Below are 20,249 nucleotides of genomic sequence, written 5' to 3' on the forward strand. Positions count from 1 at the left end.
TTTGAATAAATAAGCAGCGTTATTGGCCAAAGGAAAGTCACATAAGAAACACTGGAATCAAGGTTACCTACTCTAAAAGACTCATTTATAGTCCCTTTTAGCATATAGCTAGGTGACACTTACATGCTACATACAAGCAAGTTTGGTTTACTCACTGTGATTGTGGGTTTGAGATTTAGTTTTACTTTTGAGGTGATTTGCAAGGGGATTAACAAAGACAGACAGCAGAAAGCACCAGTGTTGACCGCAGAGCCATTCCATCATAAGTCCTTGGAAAAAGTTCCGGCCTCAAACTGTCTTCAGTTCAGTCCTTTTATTATAAGGAGTTACTTGCTCAAACAGGGAAAGCTTTGGAGACAGGCATCAAGACAGCATTACTGACAAATGCCAGCGCCTTCCTCACCACCATGAATAAGCAAAAAAAAATGCAATAAGAAAGCTATGGATAACCACAGCATCCCCACCTGGTGCAATGCACTTGGCAGAACAAGCTGGGGTACATTCCCTATTTGTGCCAGAATATTTCAACTCTACGCTAACATTTGAACGACTTTCACTAAAAGTCATTTAAGACTACTTCCTAGCTTCCTACTGGTATATTTAACTCATTAAAACCTGAAATATTTTCTAGTTAAATATATCAATAAAAAAATTAAAAACCTGTGAAATAGAGTTTTCCTCAGTAATGTAGTTAAGACCTGCTGGTCTCAGGTATAATGGAAAACAACATTTCTAGGCTTAGGAACACTCACATAAAACAGGAAGAGCTGCTAATTAAAGAACCTCATTTCACCAAAGTCTGAAGACAGGCTCTTGGCTATACAGAGATTAGATAGCTCTACTATTGAAGTCAGTACTACTTGACTTTCTAAATAGAATGTTATAGCTTAAGATGTTTTTTGCATTATTAGCAACGTTAAACCCTACAGACAAGTCCTTACATACTCAAATGAAATATCCCAATTACTACAACCTTCATTAGTCCATTAAAAGATTAGCTTGTGATACAGGCCTTGATATTAGAACAGAAAGGAGAACCACCTAGGGTACAGTTAGACTGAATAGCTACCAAATTGCATTCTTCAGGAAGAATCTTATTCTGCAGAACCAAATCAGCCTGTAAACTCATTCTAATCATGTCTTCTATTTTGGGTTTACTGATGGACTGTATCTTTCAGAAACTTAAAGAACTACAAAGAAGCCTGATTAGTTGTATTTATTTTTTATTAGGTTTATTATGACTTAGAGTTTCTATTACTCCAGTTGGGTAAACCACATTTGAGAGTAAGTTTAACTGCAGGACTTCAGTTTCAGCCAAAATCATTTTTGCATTACTTTATTGTAATATAGCTTTAAATTTAACATTAAAATTTACTTCATTAATAAGCAAGCCAAGCTCAGTAGCTTCAGTGCAGGATGTACTTTATGTAACTTGCCGCACATTCATGTTAAATTTGATGTACACGGAGAAAGAGACAGGTCAACTATATGATTCATAGGAAAAAGCAAAAATAAGCACCATTAACCAAACTAAACAGTTCTTAATTCAGTGTTTCTTGTATGAGATCAACTTGCTTCTTGCTTCAAGAGCTGGAGTTTGGACAATAGTAAAATGCTATTTCCCCCCCCCCACAGCGTTGATTCTCTACACTGGCACAAGAAATAGTCTTCAAAGCAACAGGTACTGGACTTGAATGTTTTATTTTTTAAGAGACAATCTCTTCTCCTTCTGTTTACCAGGTGAATACATGCATTTTAGATCATTCTGGCAGGGGTTAACATTTAAGGAGCAAGTAACAATTGGGGCTTAATGAAAAACAATGGTAAAAAGTTGCCAAATATTTAAGATACAAGCAAAAACATTAATGTAACCAGTCTGATATCTAAGCCTGCTTTCTCAAAGAAAAATGACACAAATTAAAGCTAAACAAATTTAGTTTTAGGTGGTACTAGACTGGACATAATGCCTGAAAGCATTAACAGTAGTTACTTCACTGCAAGGAAGGGGAGAAATAATTTGAACAGGCTCTGTATATTTAGGCTAGACCAGAAACACTGTTACAGTTCAGTCATGTATGCAGAACTCATACCAATATGATGTTACCTTTACTACATGTAACAGTAAAGTCTATATGAGAAGTCGCAGAGCATAAGTATCTTCTAGTTGTACAAGCCAGTTAATGAATAAACAGAAGAGCTGAAGAATGGTTTTCAGATATGTGTCCTTTCAAGTCTGTTCAGGACTCCAACCTGTGAATTTTATTTTGGGGTTTAAAAAGCCCTCTGCCAACATCCTAATAAATAGTAATCCTAACCAATACATTTAGATATGATCTTACATTGAAATCTTGGTTGAAAGTGCAGTCTGAATGAAAACTAGCTTTATGTAGTATTAATATTTTACATTAAATAAGTATTATTAATTGTAGTTAACAGCAGTAACTAAAACTGAATGTACACTGAATCTTCAGGTGATGTGCAAGTTAAGCTATGTAACACAGGTGGGGTTTTTTGAACAGTTCTTACTGTCTTAGACAGTTCTTACCCTTGTCCCATAATTTACAGAACTTGGCTACAGTACTGTGCAACTGTTGACATCAAGAGCTCTTCAATTTAAAAGAATTAAATGGAAGCACTACAAAGCAAGGAAAACATGCTCCAAGAGCCTTGAATTCTGAGAAACTTAAATGCAACATATCACTGCTGTCTTGCCTTGACTAAAGAACACCAATAAAGGACAACAGGGTTATAAGGAGTAAAACTATAGTTAAATCTGCCTTAAACATCAGGGATGTTAATACAAAAATCTTACTCTGCAAGCATAAGCAAAAGTCTTGAAGAGCTATATATTAAAAAGGAGTTCAAGGTGCCTTAGCTTAGAACACCAGTTGTTTTTTTTTTTTTAAAAAAGTACTGTGGATTCAGCATAGCTGCATTTCACCCAAAATTAGCTTATGCTTTCTCTTATAGCATGCACACTGCCTCAATAAATACCCTTTCCCCACCTCCACATTTGGAGCTCTTCATTCTCTCATTCCTCCTGTATTACTCCTCATCTAGGCAGAGATTCAGAGGACCTAAGCCAGAGCTCTCCAAAGACAGACTGTTGCACACAAGTGTAAAAAAGTTCCAAGCAGGACAATGTTGAGATTGACACATATCCTTCCCCATTCTGGAAATGATTTGCAGCAGATCAATCTTGATCTGTAGTTCACTTTTACATTATGCTTAGGTTTATGGCAGCCAGAGTTTGATCCTATGAACATAAGCTCAACACACAAAAGAAAGCCATTTATCCTTTTAAACTCATCCTTACAGCATGTTTATCCAGAGCTTTATAATCAACTTCCAGTTTTAAATTATTTTCTTAGCACTTTAGAGAACCTGCATGTCACTCCCTCCTGCAGGAGATGGCATCACACAATCTTAAGTTAGTCCAAGTTTCCATATGTGACCAGAAGTCTTACTTGTTAGAACACATCCTTTTTTGAACTATTCCCCCTCACTCCCTCTCTTCCCACCCCTCCCTAGTAACGGGCAATTACTTCACAAAAAACATAAAATGGGATATGGGTGTACACAAAACTTACCCTTCACTAATACTGAACAGAAAAAGCCTATTTTCCAATTACAGGACATCTCTCTCTAAATTTAGGTCAGCACTGGTGCTGTCTGCACTGTGTACGATTACCACAAGGATAATGCCAATAAGTACATGTATTTTCCTCAAACTGAAGAGTTAAAAGCCTATGAAGTTAATTGGGGAGAAGTTTAATATTGCTACTTCAGAGCACTAAAACACACAAAGTGAATCCAATAAAGATCCTTGTATTGATTCAATATTAAGTATTAATTGCATGACCATCATAGCACCTCTTTACATTATCACACAATCACCAGAATTATCAACTGCTTTTAAAACTAAAAAGGGTACAGTCCAATATTTATAACTTGCACACTGTTACTATATAGAAACTAGGTGCATGGTACAGTGCTGCAAAAATGGAAGCCTGCAGTTTTGACAAAGATGCCAAGTCATGTTGTAGACAATTTCAGTCAAACTGGCAATACTGTTTAAGCAAATACTCAACACAGCAGGAAATAAAGGACAAAAAAGCATTCTATAACCAAATAAACATCTGAAATTTCCTTTCCCTTTAAGAATACAAGTAAGGTCACTTTTAGCCTTGGAACGGATACATGTTTGCCTATGATGATCTTGCTAACTACTACACAATATCTGATGTCCTCTGCTAAGAATATAGTTTAAGAAAGCCGCAGTTACAAGAGGCATCTAATGTAATATCTAAAATTTCCTTTATGGCAATTATTGAATTCATTTGTCTTAAACAGTGAATATGGGAAGATGGCCTCATGTTTCCTTTTCAATAGTACTCTGAGGATCAAGTGGCTTTCAAGCAGCATGGTGGGTTTGAAATTTTTGCAGTTTAGATCATTCTGTTGCGTTTATGAGTTGGTGAGTCTGTAATGACATCGCCACACTGGGCTGAGGTACGCTTTCTAGTTCCACCATTGTCCAAGTGGAGTGCCATTTCTTCTGATATGAAAGTGTTCAAATCAACATCATGGAGTCCATTTCTCCTTCGACTAGCATTGGAACCACTGCTCACGTGAGTAGGAGAGCCTGGGGTACTTGAGCGAACACTTATACTAGCCATTGCACCACTAAGACCTAAGGGAAGAAAAGAAAGAGCATTTAGATCAAACAGTAAAGAAAACTTATCCCTCACATATCAACAGAAGGGATGACACTTACCCAACTTTGGTTTTAGGGGGATACTGTAAGCACTTCATTCTAATATTTGTAGATACACCTACTTATTTGAAGTCCAGAAATCCTTACGTTCTAGCTTTTACTGCATGAGTACCTAAGAGTTGCTACAGCTGCTTTTTACAAGAGTTGAAGGAAGTTAATATACCAGGTTGTAACACCACACTACGCCAAAAGCTAACTAGCTAAGCATCCAGAAAGCTATTGAAGTGTGTGTACATACTCAATTGAAAGAGTAACCTATTTCAGCACGACCTCTTCAAGAGAGATCGATACTTCTACAGAAGTAAAAATCCCTTGCAAGGACCTTCCACCCTCCCCCAAGGGCTTTCCAGGCAGATTTAATTTGGTCTTGTTCCAAATACCACCACTCTACTCCCTTCATTCCCTCCAAGTAGTCTTAGTTCTAAAGACAACTGCTGTTTGCCAGCAGACCTTGAACAGACTTATACAGCAACTAGTATTAAATAATTTGAGTGAAAGCTTCATTTCAGGGGCTGCCACTCTCAGCCAACACATTAATACTATCATAATTCAGAAGAGCACTTCAAAAATCATGAAAGAACCAAGCAAGACCACACCATACCTTGAAATCTGCAAGTGGCAGATTTTATCCAAAACACCATCACAGGTACCTTGCTATCACTTCAATTCGTGTACAGTTTAACATCTTTAATAGAAATTTCTATAAACTGTTATTCCATTACAATCAAACAAGACTACAACCTTTGTACTAAATTAAACTTCCTGGCTTTGGTAATATTGCAGTTTAGCAAAAGTAGAACTTTCTAAATTAAGGTTTAATAAAGGTTACAGAACATGCAAGCCTAATAATTCTCAAGCTCAGACTACATTCATAGACAAGCAAGAGCTCAGAGATAAGTCAAACATCTTCACTATCCCCCAACTGCTTCAAATCTGAGCATTACTTGAGAATTTCAACACACTGGCAGCCCTAGAAATACTACCCGAAGTATCACACAAGATGGGGGGAAAAAACAGCAGAACAAGGTCTACATCAGTAGATTCTGATGATCTCTAGAGATCCCCCTTCCCACCCATCTATTCTGCAATCTTTCTAGCAAGAAGAACAAGCAATTGTTCAAACTATCCAGGAGGACTGTTGTCTCAAGTAACTTCCAAAATTTTGAGCTGTCTCAGCTTCTGATATCTTCACCAACCACAGGTATCAGGTACTCTTTTCCTTCGTGCAGACAGCATGTCAATCTTGCATGTGCAAGACCACATATGAAGATTCCCATTAAGTTGCTAACTAGGCAACCAGAAGTCATAAGCTGACAAGGCCAACAAAACCCTGCTTACTAAGCTCCAGACAGGCCACACAAGTGGCTTCAGACACTCCATGAAGCCCAATTGCAGGAACTAACTCTTTCAGATTCAAGTTCTATTTTGGAGAGAGTTGAGAAATTCAGTTATCTGGAAGACAAACTGACAAAAAAGTTACATATATCATGTTTCTTAAAGAAACAAGGCTAACAGATGTACAACATTCTAAGTATTGAATGGTTAAGCGCCTCAGAATAGATATTCTGTAGGGCAACAGAATCAACACACTATATACATTCCTACAGAGTCAGCATGCACTTAAGCTCAGCAAGTCTATACTGCTTCAAACTTACTCCTTGACTATGCCTTGAATATATTTCTTGAATATACCAAACAAAGGTCAAAAAACTACACACTAACATGATAAAACAGAACAACCTCAGACTACTTTCTACCTACAATGCAAGGTCAGGGTATCTTCTGAGGTCAAGTATGACATGTATAGAGTAAGAATGCAAAAAAAACCTTATGAGCTACTACATTAGTTGCCAGATGCCTCAAGAGGCATGAATTCAAAAGCCATCTGCAGTGACAGCAAGTTGAGGTACATCAGGATAGAGCAGGTCAACCAATTTCACTCTGCTGTACATTAATGTTGAATGAACATTTAAAGCTTAGATCTTGTAGAAGCTATAATTTTACACAGATGAACTATTACACAATAAGTAGAAACATGATGAGTAGTACTGATGCATTCCTAGAGCTTCTGCTTAGAGCACTAGTAATGTTCCTATACAGCTCTGAACAACAGTTAAGAGATTGAGAGGGACCCTGCACATCGTCATTAACACTAACATCTTTCATTCACAATGGCAGTAAGAATTTATCAGTAGAAGTCATTTTAGGGAAGATGATTCAGAATCAAGATTTCTAATATTCCCAGGATTAATGTTAAGCTTAAATTCAAAACCATATTGAAAAGAGGTTCCTGCAAATCTAGCAAATAAAACAAAGCAACTAGATGATATACACATACAAGCAGAAAAAGCCAATTCAGATGCTGTGACCTGGATAACAACCAGTGCCCAAAGTTTGGACAGGAAACAAATCTCTGCAAAATTCAGATAGCAAGTTTAACGTTAAACTGGCATGACATGTGTTAGAAAATGTTTCTAGCATACAGGGTGAACTAAAAACAAAACAGTTAGGAATCCTTAGCTTCTGTGTACTAACTGTTTACAACCCAAATTGATATCTTGCAAATATTTCCCTTCCACCCCTGCCAGTACAACTACCAGCTGATTCAAATCAAAACTGCACTGAACAGTTTCAGTTAGTACTTCCAATTAGAAATCAATTTACAACACTTGCCATTTACTGTTCTATTACACACAAGCCACAGTAACCAAAGAGTAATGTACTAATTTTTATCAAGTCATCTTTTAATTATAAATATATGAACATATATACATATGAAAAATCTCAATGAAACCAAAAACTGAGCTTTCCTAGATTATTACTGTAAAGGTGAATACATTTGTAGGCACCACTTTCATGAACTATGTTTAAGGAAAGGCCTTCCAAGTGATAAGCATTTGTAAGACTACTAGATATATCATTCAAATTCTAACTTTTGTATTTGTAATATGCTGCAGCATATTCCAGAACACTGCCAAGGTTTGCAAGCAGTGCCTCAAACAGGCATTACTTAATATTTAGTGATACTGAATCACTGTATATTTAAATACACATACAACATTCAAGAGAAGTTAAAGATTTCAAAGGCAGAAGAAAAATTAAGTTCCTACAGAGACAGGAGCACAAGAATATTGGAATCCAAGAAATACTTCCAGTTTTCATTTAATCTTGCATTTCATACCCACTAGTCCAATGTTAAATATCTGTAACACTAATCAAGTATGCCACAGGCTCACTACCAAGTGAGTAAAATTCAGTTACTAGCAGTTAACTGTATTACACAGCAGTACAGATTAATCCAGGAGAGCAGAACTGTCAACCTAGACATTTACATCAGCTTAGAATTAGGTAATCAAACTCACACGGAAGAGTCAGAAACAAAGTTCAAGGCATGTACTGAAATACCACACTGCTATTTATGCAAGCAAGGTCTTTGAAGAGTATTAGCAATACCATTAAAAGGAATCTGCTTTTTGTTAACAAGTTTCAGGAGCAATGATTCACAATTCATATTTTTGAATGCTGCTGCTGTACAAAGGAAGTCTCAGAAAATCTGTTTACTGTGAATTATTCTGAATTTAAGCTTTCTGTGTGCTCAGAGCATGCCTCTCCCCAAAGCATTTAAACAGTTAAAGCAGTAAAGCAAGCAGCAACAGATACCAGAAAGAGTAATACATTTGCATAACAATTAGTAACGCCATTCACCACTACAAATTTCTATATTGTGATTAACACAATCATATGCACACCAATTTTGTCTATACAACACAATAGAGATTCTGATTATTAAAGTGCTTCTACTTCTTTTAATATGTAGAGACCACCTCTGAAGTCTTCCACTACTTCATAAAGGGAAAGGCATTTAGGAAAGAACAAGTCTTTCCCTTTTCAAGCTTGAAAGGATTAAAGTGGATGGAATAATGGGAATATCCCGCAGCACTTATAATCCCACTCCTGCCATTATCATTTAGTTAAACCAGCAACACAACATATTTTGTAAGCAGTAATTTCACAAAAACCTCTGCTTATACCTCAGACTACATTTTAAAGCATCTATTACAGTACTGGCAAAAGCTGCAGTATGAAAAACTCTGATTAATACTAGCTAATTTATAATTAAGCACTCTCCCAAAGCTATCCAGTTATTAGAAAGCTTAGCTAAAGTCAGTTTTTGAAGGAATGTGCAGTGCCTAAGGCAAATAAACTGTCACCTTAACATTAACAAGCTTTTCAACACTAGTCTAAACAATAACCTGTTTTATCTGCACTATAGCCACATCTATAGTGACTATGTTATTCAAATTATCACCAAAAGTTATGCATGGAATAGCTACTGTTCAGAGTTATTTTCCAGTTTTTCCGGTTGCGTTCAGGAAGTATCAAAATTAACATTCATGCTCATCTGTGACCAATGCAGAAATTGGTTAACTTCAGATAAATATAAAGTGGCATGCAGCTCCCTCTATGCTACACTCCCTATTTCACATTATTGCTCAGAGAGCAAGTTTCAGCAGCACATATTTAGTACAGAACTCCATGATAGTTATGTACACATCCTTCACACCACATTACACCCTTTCAGACTATACTTGAACTCTGCTCTCCCATCCCCTATGTCAGCTTCCTCTTCTCTACTTTGCTAGCAACTGTTGTTTTACATTGTCATTTATTATTTCAAGACAATTAGACAGAAGAACTAATGGAACTTTAGCATCTTTAAAGGGACTAAGCTACACACTTATATGCTAGAGCAAAGGTTCCCCCCCCTCCAAAGGGACTGAATCACATTACTGAGATACCTCAACACTAAAGCTAAGAGGCAAAAGTATAACACACTCACTGTGCAGCTGCTGCCTAATTACACCTCATTTTAGCAAGAAAGCTTGAGTAACATACTTCATAGTGTTGCTTCCTCCATGACTACTTCCTCCTTCTCATATCATATTGCTTTCTCTCACTGCACTGGGAGGCTGGTTTGTAAAGCATGGTACGTGTTTCATAGCAGGAGCACATCTACCCTACAAGCCCAAAACATAACTTCAAAGGTGGATGATGGATAGTCATCAGCACTACAAGACTTAGTATGCTAGCTCCAGGAAGGTGGAAGGGGAAGATCTGGCAGAAGTCAGGAATCTTAAGACAGTCAAGTTTGATGTAATTCTATCTGAAACTCAGAATTTGAACAATGCTACTGTGTAGTCAGAAAGTAGGTGAAGATGCATCTATAGCTATGCTAACTGCAATGATGGTTGGGGTTAGATGGAAGTTAAAGAAGCCTGACTCTACGTTTAAAGATTTGAACAATAAAAGCATTTGTCTTCCACTGCTATCACATCTTAAAACAGAGCCTCAGTAGATACAGAAAGCTTAAGATAATGCACTGTTCTTGAAGTTTCAAAAAAATCCACTTGAACTGCAGAATACAATAAGCACTTATTGAGTAATTAACTCAAGGTAACACATTGAAGATAACTTTATTAAAGGCTTTAATATTCTGTTTTCAGGTATTTAGCTCGAGTTTCTAGCCAGATTCAATCTCAATGGCTATCCTTCAGCAGATATATTCATGGCAAGAATATCATGGCAGATGATATTCACAGCAAGAATTTTCATTTGACAGTTCACTCAAAAATCATTCTCCAATATCTGTAAGTTACACAAAAAGATTTTTGTAACAGGTGCACAGCATAAGGGCCATAACAGAGTTGAGAACACAGATCACATTCTAAAAAATCTGAGTCAGCTTAATTTTACCTTGCTTTCAGTTACTGCAATAAGTCTTGAAAGCAGAATAGCATAAGAACAGGTTTTCCCATAATGCAAAAAACTATTGGTAACTAGTATCATAAAATTAAGTTTCAGTTTTAAAATGCCTAGCTTTTTTCAGAAACTGCTACCTCACTGAGCTAAGCTAGATGTAGGTCAGATGCAACAAGGCCTGAGCTTAGAGCTAAGGTTAAAAATGCCATTTCTTTTTCTTTCCAGATGCAGAGTACAATTTTAAGACTATCTTGATATCTGAAAATATTCTTCTCTAATGTTATAGAGGCTGGGGTATAAACCCAGATTCATGCACTGTTCCTGAAAAATACTTTGTTCTTAGCTAATTGCTGTTGCTGCAGCTTGTCATGAATTTCTCAGATTTAATTAAGCAGCATTTAGAGGTTACATGATTAAAATGCAGGGATTCCTCCCCCAAACAGCAAGATCAGTTATAGGACTGAGGTCTTCAGACACATAAGCGCTTACTTCTGAAAAGCAGTCAATTAGGTAGGTAAAGCAACACTGAAGAGCTGTATTTTGTGTCTTAAACATTGCTCTCTGCCTTACTAAAGGGGCCTTGTTCAGACCAGCAAAAGCGTTGCCATTATCCCTCTAATTCCAATTCAGCCCATCCACAAATAAGTTAGAGAACTACTCGACTTCTGCGGGAAACTTACTGGCATAAAACTGTGCCTCTCCTCTACGTATCAGAGAAAAACTCTCCTTAAAGCCTTAGTCCCAAATGTTTGCTGAGACTGCTACTCTACCATCGTGTTTTCTCATGATTCCTCACAAAGCCTAGAAGCAGCAACTCACTTTTAAACAGTCTGCCAAAAACACAGATATGTAGTCCTACAGAAGACAAGTTTACACACACATGAAGAGTCCATGCAGGTTCCAAAATCAGAGGTAGTGTTGAGAACATTGATATAAAGGAGAATAGTTGGGGAGATAGTTTAATCACAACTTCTCCCAATGTAAAAAAGAGGAAAGCTGGAGGAACAGACATTATAGGCAATATACTCAGAACAGGTATGAGGCTAAACACAAGCCTAGTCACTAAAGGATTGACACAGATGCTTTTGTGCTAAAGAACAGATTGAAACTGATATCAAGGAAAACTAATCCAGAAGGTGACTGACATGTAATCTTGTCTACCAGGTGATGAAGTGGAACAGGACATTTCTAGTCTCTGCAGTGCCACTACAGCACAAGAACTAACTGCATGTGGTCCTCATGAACCTTTGAGTTTGAAATACAAAATCAGCTTTACCTAACAGTTCATACATGTGCATGCTACAGAGAATCGACTTTCATAAGCCAGCTCCGTGTGAAACAGTAAGAAACAACGCAAGGACGTGAGGAGTGCTACATTACCAGCCAAAATACCTATCTGTTTACTCTGCTTGAGAGAATTCACCAGGCTGAAGAGAAATCTACCTTGCCCTCACTTGATAAGCCTTTAGCTGAAGTGAACTACATAAAGGATTCATCTACAGTTTCAAAAAGTAAGTTTTTTAAAAGGCTGTTTATCACTACAAGATGTAAGAGCCACCTTTTGCAGTAGTTCTTTATGAAGTTAGCTTGATCTACTGGATAAGCACTAGTGCACAGAATTCTGAAACCATCTTCCAAAATACAGAAAACTGGCAAGAGCTACATGACCAAGCAAGAGATACTCGATTTAAATGTCAGAGCCACAAACAATACCAGAATCAAGCTGCCACCTAGCTAGTAACTGTGTCCAGGTTGTGTTATCTTGAAAAACTGCCACAACAGAGCAGAAAGGAAGACTGCATTTCTAAGCAACCTTTTCATGGATCCACTCATTTACTAACCCACTAACCGTCTGTTCACACTGAGGATACTGAAAGGGTGAAAAATCTGTGTTAAGTTTCACAGATCGCATTTCTAGGTAACTTAACTTTTACTATACTTTTAGAATGGTCTACTATTTAAACCCTAAGATACATGCTCATTTGTGATCCCCTTTTGTTTTTAAGGAGGCATAAAACCCAATGGAGAACTACCTCATTTCACCTTAGGAGCAATTTAGAAAACACATCTTTCTTTATTGCTTGCTAGGTAAGAGTCCAATTCAGAATTAGCTAGTGAATACTCATCTCTGAGAAACAGAATAGATACAGAGCAAACATTGCCAATGAGACCAAGGAAGAAAGGTTAGACTGAAAAGACTTTAAGACACATTTAAGACTAAATGCAAATTAGCTCTGAACAGGATTCTTGTCATGAGATGAACATACAACACTCCTTTGAGGAGTACTGCTTATTAGGTAGAACGCTTAATCATTAACTAGCACCTAACAAGGGTATTAGAGTGAGATAAGGCTCCCTAGATCCAGAGACAGAAGAGACTTTAGACATTAAATCCCCCCCCCCAAGCCCTGCCCAGATTTGCTAGTTACTGGCTTCTAGTTGAATCTTAAATATTTAACTAGTTCTTAGCATATCACAAAAATTCAAATTGTTTTTGCCTTGATAAAATGCAGTGTCTTTGCACTTCAAAAAGTTATCAAAACTTGATATTCAACACATTGAGTTTATAGCTGTAGAATAACAGATCCAAAACTAATTTCACTAGCTTTTCATGCAGCATCTTTTCTCATATTCAAGGTATTTGGCTAATGCAACATTTTAGTAGCAAACAAGGCTAACGCATGCAAAACCACATTGACTCCCTTAGAGGAGTAGATAACTTCAGCTGAAGCATCAGGTACGTAACATAAGGACATCGACCATTGCCAAGAGTCAAAGCTTAAGAGGAAGACACTTTAAGAACCCCCACCCAATTTTAACCAAGTAGCACTAAAAAAAAGTTACCATGCAGAGCTATGGCTTCACGGAAGGGCTGCAAATCAGTCTCTACAGACGAGCTAGTTTCTGTCGAAGTAGCTCGGTTAGGGGATACTACAGTCAGTCTTGGGGGAGCTCTAGAATTTCTTGGAGGAGGAACTTTTCCACATAGGAAGCTGATCAAGTCTTCTCTACGAATAGTTCTTCTGCGTTTTTTAACCCAAGCTAACACGTCCTTATTCCGACGCTGATAGCCAATTTGAATTCCTACATCAAAACTTCGTTGATGGGCATCCACACTTTCTGCAAGAAGACAAAAAAGGTATTCTTAGCAAATGTCAGATGGAGCAATTTATAGTAATGACATATCACTGGCGTAGCTTCCTGTCAACCATGACAAACAAGGAAGATGTTCTACAGGTTATTGTAACATAATAGCAAGTTAACTGTAACAAATTTGATAGCACTGAAAAGTTGCCTTAAACCTGATGAGAAGGGTAACTTAAAAGGTTCCGTCTTCTTCACAGATCAGAATGTTAGCAGCTCAAACTACTTAAACTGCGTTTACTATACTTCCAAGTTAACACTACAGCACTGTTTTTGAAACTAGTCTGTATTAACATTTAAAATATATACCTTGAGCATGTCAATCTGAAAAAGGCACACAGGAAATTAACAGAAAATACACTTGAAAGGTCAGTTGTGTATCAATTCAGCCAGAACACCACATAAAAAGGAATATGCCTGGTCTTCACTCCTGTAAGATTTTTCTGAAAATTCATTATTTCCTCAGTGTCCCTCCTTATTCAATTTAACTTAATTTTAACTGCATAGGCAATTTACAGGAGGCCATAGCTTTGAACCTAGTTAGAACAGAAGTGTCCCCAGCGTCTTTCAACTAGGCTAAGAAAATTTCCCCATTTAAGAGTCCACTGCAAATTTGATACACAAAAGCTTTAAATAGGTATTACTTGCAGCTAATCCAACTACAAAACGCAATTTCATTCCCCATTGATGTAACTGGTCACCTGTGCACATCAGTTATAACTGCCTCTAACAGATACTCTTCATGATTAAGTTTGTTTCTGGAGTTCAGTAAGTTAACATTTCTAGCTACTTTTTAAGAATTACGTGAATAAATTCCACAAACAATAACACAGGTAGGATAAACCATACTCTGTACTCAATTACACTCCTCTTGTTTGTAATAGATGTTTGTTACTAGAGCTTTGCCAACAAGTATTTCATTTTGATAAAGATGACTGCCATGTTAGCTCTTTCTCCACTAATTGGAGTGGATATTATTTTGATGTCACTTAATTTACCGTAAATCAAGAGCTTTAATGTCAAAACTAGTTAAAATAGCATTTTGTATTGTTGTTTTACTAATGAAGTTCAACATAATAGCCATTTGCCCAGAACAACTTTGTCCTAAAGAACAACTTTAGGAGATTTGTTTAAAGAACAGCTGTCAAAGATATTGCTTTTTAGGTAAAAAATGATATATTCATCTTAGCTAGTTTTCGCATAAAAACCCAAAGTGAACTTCATTACTATTTAATTCTGTTCTTAAATATCATTCTAAAAGTTTCAAAGGTACCACTGCTTGGTCCAGAAAACACAACACTAAAACTAAAACTTACTCTAACAAATAGCACCATTTCAGATAGAACCTACCAAAGAACAAAACACACCTCAATTTGATTATAGTTTAACCTCGGAGCTTTTAAAGCGCAGACTGCATAGGTATACATAGAATGCATTAACATGTTACTGCCTTTTATGTACTCTAAAACTAAAAGCATTTTACCTATGCTACTTTGTAATCAAAAGACAAAGATTTATGACTGCTAATTTCTGTCAAAGCAGTGCCAACACAACAGATTATTCCTGCAGCCATTTTATATTTCACAACAGCTACAGTTCTGATGCACTCTCAGTAATAAAAGCTACTAAAACTCTGGAACTAGTTTGGAAATTGACAACATTCCTTTAATCACTTCCTGAAACCCTTGAACAAGTCCCCAGTGAGAAGCCCAGTCTTAAGCATGTCAGCAGTCTGCTTTCCTTGTATACAAGAATGCTTTACAAAGGGCTAACTATGAACTAGTTAGGAGGTCAAACACTGAATGCTGATGTAGACTGGAAAAATTTCCAGTCTTCGTCACCCTGGGAAAGATTAGATTTGTGTTAAAACCACAACTGCTTTGTCTACAAAGTTAAGCTACTGAGAGACAAGCAGTCAGGTCTCCATTAGGAGGCTAGTAAGTATAAACCAACATTATAAAACGTATCAAGCATTTTTAAATAAAAATAAGGTAAAACTGCCTCAAAAACCAATGTGTACATAGGACTTCCTGCAGCAGCCATAAGTTCTACAGCCTACAATTAGGCGCTACTTCAGTACAATCCACAAGATAATCAGGCAAATATTATGTCTAAACAAGCCCTTAATCAACAGGACTGAAAAAATTCATGATCCAAAACCTGCACAGATTTCAGAAAGTATGGTGTGATATGAAGTTAACCTCAAGTCTTTTAATCTATTTTTCTTCACAGAAAATGCTGACACTTACAAAATCATAGCCTTTTCCTGATGTAGCTCTTGCTAACAAGATTTTGTTTTTAAAACACAAAAATCCAAACAGTTACAGGTCAGAAACCAGGGGCAAGAGGCAGTTTGTAGTGTACATCACCCCAAGTACTCCTTCAGTGTTTTGACAAACTCCTCCAAAATAAATATTACTGAGACAACAGAATTCTTTTAAAGAGCAGTTTTCATCACTAGGAAGGCAAGTTCACATTGAGACTCACACTTTCCTGGTATACAAGCACATAGTTGGTTCCACCTGTGTTCTCTGCAAGTTCCTATTAACAGGATCTATCCACTTGGGAGTCAATTGAAAAAGCATGATAGTTCTGAGTAACCAAGGCACTTTAGCAACAAAAACTTTTTAAAATTAATTTTTAAGTGTAGTAAGTTATAGCTGACTGAACAGCTTCCTACTTAAATTCTAGTTTCTCTAATCACTGGCAAACCACTTTGTTAATCACTTCATATAAATAGGCCTCATCTTGCCTATATTACAAGCAGTCAAGTGATCTAACCAAAAATAAACAGCCAGAGCCATTTACAAGTAAGGATGCTTTAAAGCGCAATATTGCCATTGGTAAAAACAGACCACAATTATTCCAGGCAACTCATTAACATTACCTGCTGCTATTCTAGCACTATCCTTCAGTGACCATAGTGTCCCAGTCCATGTTCTAGTGACCCACTCCCTCAGGCCAACACCTACCCTAGAATGTAATTTGCTGCCCCTTTACAATGACTTATGATACATACACAAATTTGCATGCACTTTTCCACAAGACAGGCAAGCCTCTTGCGGTGAGGGTTACACATCTATGTTTCTTCCCTGGTCTCTTCACATTTGCCAGAAACCTGATCAGCCCTCAAACACATTACAAAGTTCAACTGGCATAAAACAAATCTACAGATTGGGAAACTAGAAACAAATGAACAACACACACAGGCCAAGCTCCATGCAGTACTATACCAACAAGAATATAACCTACAATTCAAAAATCACTAAAAACTAAGTCAGAAAAACAACAATTTGCAACTTTAAAAACTTGTCCCTTCTGGTGAAGGACGATAGTAATAACAGGAATCACACTGCACCAATTCAAACATTTACTTGTACCTCTATCATTTTTGTATGATTTTTTTGAAACAAACTAGAAACCAATGATTGATTCTTCTGCAGAGAAGAATTCTTGCATTAACCCTAACAGTAACAGAATTCAGAAAAATCTTGACAGACAGAGGCATACAGTCAAAATGCCCAAAAGCATGGCCACGTACAAGGTCCACCCTTATCAAAGCTTTGGCTAACATTACTTTCTTCCAGTCACCCCGGACATAGCCATGACAGTGTAGTGCTTAAAATAAACTAGGAGGCTTATTTAAGAAGCCTCACTGTCACAAGTGCATAAAATATTATTTGTCACATAGCATCTACACAAGATGTTACAAACACTAAACCCAACTTATACTTCACTTCAAATGTGAATGCACCATACTGCTGTTCCTACATGTAGCAGACCATGTAGCACACAAAATGCATGAAATTGAAGCACTGATTAATAAGCTATGCTACTTTTCCCTCAAAGGCATGAGGGATAGCAACACACTAAAAAGATCCTTTTTGCAAGCATCTAGAAGTAAAAGAGCTTTTAAGTTATTAGTCACCGACATGAGACAACAGAAAAGATTCAACTATCATCAGCTAGAGCGGCCCAGAGAAGAACTTGCAAGATCCAGGAAGCAGTCTCGGGTTAGATTGCATCTGGGTGAATAAGAGACATTAACAGGCCCTGCTTATGAGTAAGCCGGGGCAGGAGGCCGAGCAGGGCTCGGCTCAGCTCGGCGGGGCGGGCAGCCGGGGCAGCCCTTACCTTTGTAGAGGTTGGTGACTGCGGTGGCGGCGTTCTGGAAGGGGACCCAGAGGGAGAGCCCTGGCTGCTGGCACACCCGGTCTGCAGGGAGGGAAGGACACACGCTGTTTATTTTGGAGTCACCAACTCCGAACGGCCATGTTAGGTTTCGCCATTTTGTTCCACCTTCCGAAGGCAACCCGGGATCCGGGCCGAGAAGGGCGGGCCGGCGGCGGCGGCTCGGGCGCGGGCCCCGGCGCGGCGGCGCCCCCGGCCCGCGGGGAAGCGCCCGGCGCGGCCCCCGCCCGCCGCCCCGCCGCACAATGGGGCCGGTCCCCGCGCTTCGCCATTTTGTCGGAGCCGCTTCGCTGGGCTGGGCCGCCGGCAGGGCAGGGCCGGGCCGGGCCCCCGGGGCGTCCCCCCCCCCCACCACCGCCTCCCCGCCCCGAGCCCACCACTCTGCGGGCGCTAGCCGCCTCGCCCCGCGGCCTCACGGCGGCCCCGAGCCGCCAGGGCCCCGGGCCCGACCCCTCCCCGCGCAGGCCGGGCCGCCGCCAGCCGCCGCCGGGGCCGCGAAGGGCGATGCCCAGGGCAGCGGCGGCTCCCCTCACGCCATTTTGTTTTCCCGTCTGCCTCTATGGAGGGGCGCGCAGCCCCGGGCCGGAAGCCGCCGCTCCTCGCCCGGCCCGGCCGCCGCTCGCCGCCACATCCCCCTTTGTGGCGCCGCGGCCCCGGCTCCCGCCCCGCCGCGGCCCAGGCCCCGCTGGCAGCGCCGCCGCCCGGCCCCGCTCACCCTTGTAGAGCTGCGCCACGGCGGTGGCCGAGTTCTGGAAGAGGTGCCAGAGCTTCTGCTGCTTGTGCTCGGGCTGCGCGGCCGCCTCGTCCTGCAGCTCCGGCGCCAGCGCCTCCTCCTGCTCGGCCTCGGCCAGGCACTGCCGCTCCCACTTGCTGAACCAGTGCTCGGGCCCGTGCTCCTGGATCTCGGCCTCGCCTTCCTCCTTCTTGTCCTCCATCCTCCGGCCGCCGCCGCCCCGCGCAGGCCCGGCCCGGGCGGCCCCGCTCGCCCGCCCGCCCGCCGCGGCCGCGCTGCTCCGGAGCTGGGCCGCTCCTACCTCACCCCCATACTCCCGCCGCGCCCAGCCCCGTCCGCTCGCCGGCTCCAAACACACTGAGCGCCGGCGCCGCCCCGAGCGCAGTAAAACCCGGCGGGCCGCCTTGGAGCGTGCTGCCGCCCGGGGCCTGCCCCCCGCCGCCTCACTGGCCGGCGCCGCCCCGACGCTGCCGGTTTGAACCGCCCGTGCGAACCGCACTGGCCGCCCGGCACGTCCGTCACGCGGCGACGTCACAAGGGGGCGGGCCGACACGCAAGATTGGTTACGCTGTCACGGGCTGGTGCGCCGGCGCGAGCTGCCGCGCCGCGCAGGCGCCCTGAGCCGCCGCCACCGCCACCGCCGCCCCCCCCCCCCACCCCGGCCGCGGCCTTGCTCCTCCCCCTGGCGCGAGGCGCCGCGCCCCTGAGGCGGCGCCGCCCGTCGGGCGCGTAGCTTGCGCAGGCGGCGGTAGCGGCGCCGGGTTCCGCGCCCCGTCACCGCTGCGCGGGGGCTGCGCGGCCCACGGGAGTCCGCGCTGGCCGGGCCGGCTCTGCCATCTTAGTGCCGGCCCTTCCCCGCGCAGGGCGAGGAGCTGCCCCGCCCGGCCCCGCGCTGCCGGCCCAGGCCCCTAAGATGGCGGCGGGGGGCGGCCGGGCCCCCCCTGAGGGCCGGCGGCCGCCGAGCGGCGGCTCGTCCCGCGCGGGCCGAGGCCTGGCCCGCGGGGAACATGGCCGCCGGCGGGCCGGGGCCGGGCCGGGCCGGGCCAGGCCTCCGTGCAGGCAGCGCGCAGGCCGGCGGGGCCGCACAGTACTGCACGCTCGCCATGCCCTCTCTGCCCTTTCAGCGCTTTCATGGGTGTTGTTCATCCCTTAGCGTAGCGTATGCGCAGCGTATCAGGAAACATTGCAACAAATAGACCTATATTGCTGTTTCTTTGTGCTTGTTCAAAGCACTGCTTTACCGCAGTCTTCTCAAAAGCTGCCCTGAAAACCGTCGCGGCGCTTAACTACTCCGGCCGCCCCGCTCCTTCAAACTGAAGCCTGCGTCCCCCGGCCTGCGTGCAAGGCGAACCCTGGCCAAGTGCGCAGACGCGCACCAGCCGACAAGTGCGTTGTTTAAACGCTAGAATACGTGACTTGCTCTCTCCATCCTCTGCAAAACACTGGGAGACGCACATACCACTCACTCTAGCCACATCCCGAAAGCGTCTGACGGCCTGAAAGGCAGTCAAGCAAACGGCCCGTCGGCGTGCGAGAAACAGCGAACGAAGCACCTCGGTTTGTGCCAGGCCTGCGGCTGGCCGTGCCGGTCACAGGGAAAGAGGCCCAGCCGTGATGGGACGCTGTACTTCGGCTCCCCCCGCT

General features: G+C 41.7%; 1 protein-coding gene across 1 annotated transcript; it reads right to left on the reverse strand.

Moving 5' to 3' along the window:
- Positions 1 to 1,206: 1,206 nt before the first annotated feature.
- HAPSTR1 (HUWE1 associated protein modifying stress responses) lies at positions 1,207 to 18,873 on the reverse strand. The gene is made up of 4 exons (XM_068908575.1): positions 18,588 to 18,873; positions 17,816 to 17,896; positions 13,382 to 13,657; positions 1,207 to 4,693 (listed from the first exon to the last, which is right to left on the reverse strand). The coding sequence occupies exons 1-4, from the start codon at positions 18,805 to 18,807 to the stop codon at positions 4,449 to 4,451; spliced, it is 822 nt and encodes a 273-aa protein (XP_068764676.1). The 5' UTR covers positions 18,808 to 18,873; the 3' UTR covers positions 1,207 to 4,448.
- Between the last annotated feature and the right edge of the window lie 1,376 nt (positions 18,874 to 20,249).

This window comes from Struthio camelus, chromosome 15 (genome assembly GCF_040807025.1).
Source record: "Struthio camelus isolate bStrCam1 chromosome 15, bStrCam1.hap1, whole genome shotgun sequence".
In the NCBI taxonomy this organism is placed as follows: Eukaryota; Metazoa; Chordata; class Aves; order Struthioniformes; family Struthionidae; genus Struthio; species Struthio camelus.